The sequence below is a fragment of the Cryptomeria japonica genome, chromosome 7 (genome assembly GCF_030272615.1).
Source record: "Cryptomeria japonica chromosome 7, Sugi_1.0, whole genome shotgun sequence".
Classification (NCBI taxonomy): domain Eukaryota; kingdom Viridiplantae; phylum Streptophyta; class Pinopsida; order Cupressales; family Cupressaceae; genus Cryptomeria; species Cryptomeria japonica.
In genome coordinates, this window is record NC_081411.1 from 827443845 (window position 1) to 827450021 (window position 6177).

The following is a 6177-nucleotide window of genomic DNA, read 5'->3' on the forward strand; positions in this document are numbered from 1 at the left end:
TTAGCACTAGAGACCTTACTCTTGACAAAAGACAACATCCAATTAGTATAAAAAGCCACAAGTTTGAGATCAATATTATAACTATTCCACAAAAGAGCCAAACCACCTGAGGCCCCTGAGGAAGAAAGAGAAACATGATTCCACCTTTTCCAAGAAGAAAAAATCATTTCTGCAAATTCTAAAGTCAACTTAGTTTCCTAAACCAAAAAAACATCACACTTAATTAAGTCAATCTGAGACTTAATTAAGCGTCGCTTGTTAGGGACGTTTAAGCCCCTAACATTCCAAGAAATGATCCTCATTGTCCTTGAGGGGAGGCAGAAGCTCCCCTCTTCCTAAAGGATGGAGAAATTTTACTATCTCCAAAAGAAGAATGCAAATTCCTCTTAACAGCCACCAACCTAGTAACTAGGGGGCTAGAAGCTGGACTCTTAGCCCTTTTTGCCAATGTTTCAGAAAAAAAACCTAACTTTTTAGGTCTACCCACAGAAGAAGAATGCTTCCCTAGCCTATCAATAGGAGATGTAGACAGGGTCTTTTGAATACCCTCATCAATCTCCATTTGAGTTTTATGATTCTTCGGAGGTCTCCCCCTATGAGGAGAAACCACTGGAGACAACAAAGTCATACTTGATTGGACAATTGGCAAATTCTTACTTGAATTAGGCAACACCATTTCTCCTAGAATCTCTTCAGAATCTTTAGAAGCTAGCACCTCAAAAGGATTCACTGAAGTAGATAAAGGGAGGGACTTTTTAATATTATCCAAATCACATTCAATTGAATTAACAACTCACTCAGTTACATGCTCATTCAGATGGAGATCATGAGAATGCAAAAGCTCATTAACCTGAAGAACTGCATTAACATCTGGGATAATAACAGAATCATCTAAAGGCAAATCATTACCCCTCCTATCTTTATCTTTTACTAAATCCTGAATATGATGGACCAAATCTTCCTCATTTGGAGAACCCATAAAAATGTTTGAGGAAGTTGTCTTATACTCGTTAGCAGACCTAAGTCCTAACCCCAGAGTATAATTTTCCATATTAGGGATTTTATCCAGAAACACTATGGAGTTAACATTGTTGCACTTAACGAGAGACACCACACCATTGAGATTCAAAGAAGACCTAGGATGTTCTAATATGTTAACAACGAGCTCTAGGAGAGAAGAAGTCAAGGTTTTAGAATTCAATAAGTTTTCACTAGCTTTAGGACCAACATATTTGGCCCTAGCAAAATGATTTAGCACTGTATCTGAGCTATTAGACTTGCCTACCTTAAAATACATAAATAAAGGCACATCCACACTTAAAGAACCCAAAAGGAGCTCATTAGTCAACTTATCAATCAGTTGCCGCCAAATTCCATCATTAGATTTAAGATTACAAGTCCTAGGGCAGACACAATCAAGACTAATCAGAACACAAATTTTTACCAGAACCACCCCATCCACCATATCTGATTTAGAAGTTAAAAAAGAGCCAAACTTATCACCAATCATTTGTAACACCTCCGGATCCATGAATTCGAATGGAAAATTAGGCAAACCAAACCATACTGGACAGACTTTAGGTTTAGACCAATCAGGCACAAAAAAAGGTTTCCAAGCCAAAACAGAGATCACATTATTCCCAAACTAGTGATATTCAGATTTAAGAACTTCGGCTTGAACCAAAGGAGAATCGAAAACAATGATGAACGAATTAGCAAATAATAACTGAAAATAACACATACCCGACCAACGTTTCTTCAATTTATGAAGCAATTTAGACAAAATATCTAATGTCCCAAAAAAACCCCAGAGATGGCAATCGAATGCAAGATACTTGCTTTATTGGTAATATAAGACCCAGCAAGATCCAAACAAGGAATAGGAGCCCAAACTTGAGGAGAGGAACCATTCGCCAAATTAGGATCAGTGACCTTTTCACATACCTTATCCCCCTACGGACATAAATCAGAAGGAACCACCCGAAGAACCTTATCTACCTTGTTCGATAATAATTCTTTTGCATTTTTTGATGGAGGTAAAACCCCCACCTTCTCACTTGCCTTTGAGGATTTAACAATCTCTGCAAAAGAAACTTGACCCTCCATCATTGCAGACCTTATTCCCAAGCGACCTACAAAATGATTCCGAAAAAACCTATGATCAAGAACCTTCCCATCATAGTTGTGAATGTGCCTACGAAACCCTTGCCGAAAGTGACTGCGAAAACCATGAGTACCACCACGGTTTTAGAATCCCAAACTCTCGACTGACGAAAACCAAAACCCTCTGGATTCTTCCAAAAGCCCCAAAAATACCTAGAAGATGGCCTAAAAAAGTTTGCATTTTCCCTCCGACCAGCCGTTACTGCCATGTCCACCCAGTTTCCCTTCTTGAAAACCCATTGTGGAACATGTGGCAGGTCTTCCCAGCCCACATCTTCCCATGCACCAACACCTCCCATGCCACCCATGATGCACGAAAATTTGCAGAGTGGTATTAGATTAAAGTATTAATGATATTTATTTACAAAAACAATTTAATATTTGATTTAAATCTCATGCAAAGATCAAATTGAATTCCAAAGTCAAGTTCTAAATGTATTCAAATAACAAATTGAATTTAAAATAAATTCAATGTTTGAATTAAATCTCATGCAAAGATCAAATTGAATTCCAAAGTCAAGTTCTAAATATATTCAAATAATAAATTGAATTAAATCTCATGCAAAGATTAAATTGAAAATCAAAGTCAAAGTGCAAGCATGTGCTATATTAATTAATTCAATTAATTAATTAATTAAATCATTATCTTTTCAATCTCTATTTCTATCTTACACTTTGATTTTTTCCAAAAAACATTCAAAAATCTTTCATCTCAGTTAACTATTCCATCTATTTTAATTGATCATTTCAATTAATTGATTAATTGCATCATTTCTTTAATTCTCTCCAATCATTCTTTTTCTATCTTCTAGTTAGATTTTTCTAAATAAAGGTTTCTTTGTCATCAATCAATTATACTTTACAAGAAAATAGGAGGAGTGAAATGGCGGCTCTGGATGGTAGTAGGAGTGATGTTGGCGAACAAAATAGGGTCACCAATCCGAGGTACTCTGGCTCCCAGTCCATGAAGGTTGGCTTCTAGGGCGATGAAGCGGACATTGCTTTCCCCATTGAGACTAGTCAAATGCAAGCGATCCAGGAACTAGACAAAGTGGGGGTTAGAGATAGGTTTCAGGGCTCCAAACATTCCAATCTGCGGTTAAACCATGGAAATCCCTATTCTAGTGTTAATTTGTGCCCTATTGACCCACACAAGTGGAAGGTGAATGGTTTTAGTTGGAACAACAATGGCTGGTTCCGCAAGGCTAACCATCCTGTATCTGAGGGCCCTAGAAACTGGCATCCACCACCTAAACCTAACACCTCCAATGCACCACTTGAGAGAAATATCCCTCATACCGACTCTTTTTTGGCTCCCCGAACTGATCATGGTAATTTCCAAAAATGGAATGGGCACTTCAGGCAAGGAAATTCTAAGGTGGATCAAGCAAGGTTTTGGAGATCTAACTACCATCTGATTAATCGGAACCCTCGACTAAATCAGGAAAGACGCCAAAACATTCGAAGAGCAGGCTCCCTCTCTCAGCAGCCCCATTTTCATAATCCAGTAAGTAAAACCCCAAGACCCACTATCTTCCTAGATGAGAATAAAATTAATTCTACTCAGTCGAATTTGCTTGAGTCTTGCCTTTTTATCAAGTGGGGTGGTGGAAAGAGGAGTAAGGACAGCTTTGAATCTTGGTGTAAAGTGCAGTGGGGAAATGATATTAATATTAATATTCTCCCAAATGATTTCTATATGACTGAATTTATGAACAATAAAGAGCAATGACAACCTAAAAACAGAGGTCCATATATCCTAGATGGCATTGAAGTTCACATCATCGATTGGCAGCCCAATTTCAATCCTCGGACATATGTCTTGTCGAATAGCAAGGTATGGATAAGACTGTATAATTGTCCCTTGGATTATTGGCACATTGATGTCATTAAGGACATATGCAAAAACCTTGGTACCTTTGTATCAGCCAATGATATTTTGGAACATAAACTATGGGGAAGCTTTCTCAGAATTTGTATTAGCACAAATCAAGTCAACAAGATCCCTGACAAAGTCAGAATTATTAGGGCTAGACAGATCTGGATTCAAAAGATTGACAGGGAAGATCAACTACACATTTGTCCTAAATGCTTCTCCTTAGATCACTCTAGTATTAGATGTGATGTCTCAACTACGATACAGTGAAATTATTCTTGTATGCAATCTCCTATTGAGGTTAAACTACAACCAGAACCTCCCATTACCGATGACTCCGAGGATGCCCTTTACAACGATACTCTTGAGAAGGAGAATGTCATGCTAATGGAGGCAGCCCCTTTGATCATATTCCCCCCCTCCTCTAGTCAAATTGAGAGCCAACAAGATCTTCTCACACTACTAGAGAAGACCAAATCCCTATAGGTAGACATTGAATCCAAGATTGCGGACTCTCTTCCACACTCCCCCTTTGTGCCTAGAATTCAATTGGCAACTGAAGATGGAAATACACCCTCTCAGGATATGGAGAATAACATTATAGGGGTGTTGGGAGGGTAGAATGACTCTCTGAGCAAAATTGAAACCTCCTCCTTGGAGGAGGAGGAGGACTTTGAACCTAACTCAGAGCTTATAATGGAGGGTTCCTTAAAAGGTTTTGGCAAATCAGATTCGGTTATTGATAAACCAAATTTTAAACCAAAAGGTGTGCAGGGGCACAAGTCCAAAAAAGTCATGCTAGTAGTAGCTGGTGCTGCTTGTGGTCAAACCAAACTTAATTTGGGGAAGGGAATTGCCCTTCCCTAGGAGCCATGAGACTCTTATCATGGAATGTCAAGGGCATCAATGTCTCTGACAAATGGTGCTTGATTAAGTGCCAGATTGATGACACCAAAGGAGTTATTTGGCTATTACAAGAAACTAAATGGAGCAAGGCTGAGATTGAGGCCAAAATGAGAGTTTGGAAACATCAGAATGGGTTTTTTAGGCAATCGGATGGAGCTTCCGGTGGCCTAGGAATTATTTGGAAACACATGAATGTTAAGATCTCACTTGTGGGAGAAGATAAGTATTGGCAATATTGCTTGGTCACTACTCTTGGACAAAATGAGAACTTCAATCTCTTCAATGTGTATCGACCTTCTTCTGCTGGTGATAAGCAGGCTCTCTGGGATCTCCTATCCTTTAAGCTAAATAATAATACCGATGGTAGTTGTGTGGTAGCTGGGGATTTTAATGTGATCCTTTCTAACATTAAGAAAATTGGGGGTATTCAGAGGACTGGTACATCCCAAAAAGACTTCTTGGACTTTGTTGAGAAGAATCATATCTTAGACATTGTTCTGAAAAATGGAATTTTCACATGGACGAATTGGATATTGGGCTTCTCTAATATTGTTGAATAGCTTGACCAATTCCTTGTTTCTAGTGATTGGCTAAGCCAAAATCTAGCCTTAGAATCATCGATTATATCACTCACTGAATCAGATCACTACCTGATCTATCTGGAGGTCGCCTTGGCTCAAGTGGAGGGAGGTACTCTGTTCCGGTTTGAGAAAATGTGGCTCAGAGTGATTGAACTACATGATCTAATAGCAGCTTGGTGGAATGAGTCGGTATTTAGGAGTCATTCGAGACTTCTCATTCTCAATAAAAAACTCAAGTATATTAAGGTTGAGATCAAGGAATGGAATAATAACCACTTCAGGAATATTCATATGGAGAAATTAAGAATTATGGCAGAACTGGCAGATTTAACCAACTCCGTTACGACTTTAGGAATGATAGAGGAGCTATTCATCAAACAAAATTTTCTCAAATCTGATTTAAATGAAATCCTTAAATGTGAAGAAATCCACTGGCGGCAAAAATCAAGGGAGTTATGGTTAAAGGAAGGAGATAAAAACACCAAATTCTTCCACCAGTCGGCCATTGTCAATCTTAATAGAAACAGAATATCAGAGAATATGAGATCGGATGGTGTCATTGTTAGGAATTACGAGGACATTGTGTAGGAAGTTGTAAGTTTCTTTGACTCTCTACTGAATGGTGACCGTCAGGTTGATCATGAAGCAAGA

The 6177-nt window shown here is 38.5% G+C and overlaps 1 protein-coding gene across 1 annotated transcript; it reads left to right on the plus strand.

Moving 5' to 3' along the window:
- Positions 1-4911: 4911 nt before the first annotated feature.
- On the plus strand, positions 4912-5505 carry LOC131857023 (uncharacterized). The gene has a single exon (XM_059209010.1). The coding sequence runs from the start codon at positions 4912-4914 to the stop codon at positions 5503-5505; it is 594 nt and encodes a 197-aa protein (XP_059064993.1).
- The last annotated feature ends 672 nt before the right edge of the window (positions 5506-6177 follow it).

What these genes read in the sequence shown, in the direction of transcription:
- LOC131857023 (XM_059209010.1), top strand. Translation starts at nt 4,912, where the DNA reads ATGAGACTCTTATCATGGAATGTCAAGGGCATCAATGTCTCTGACAAA.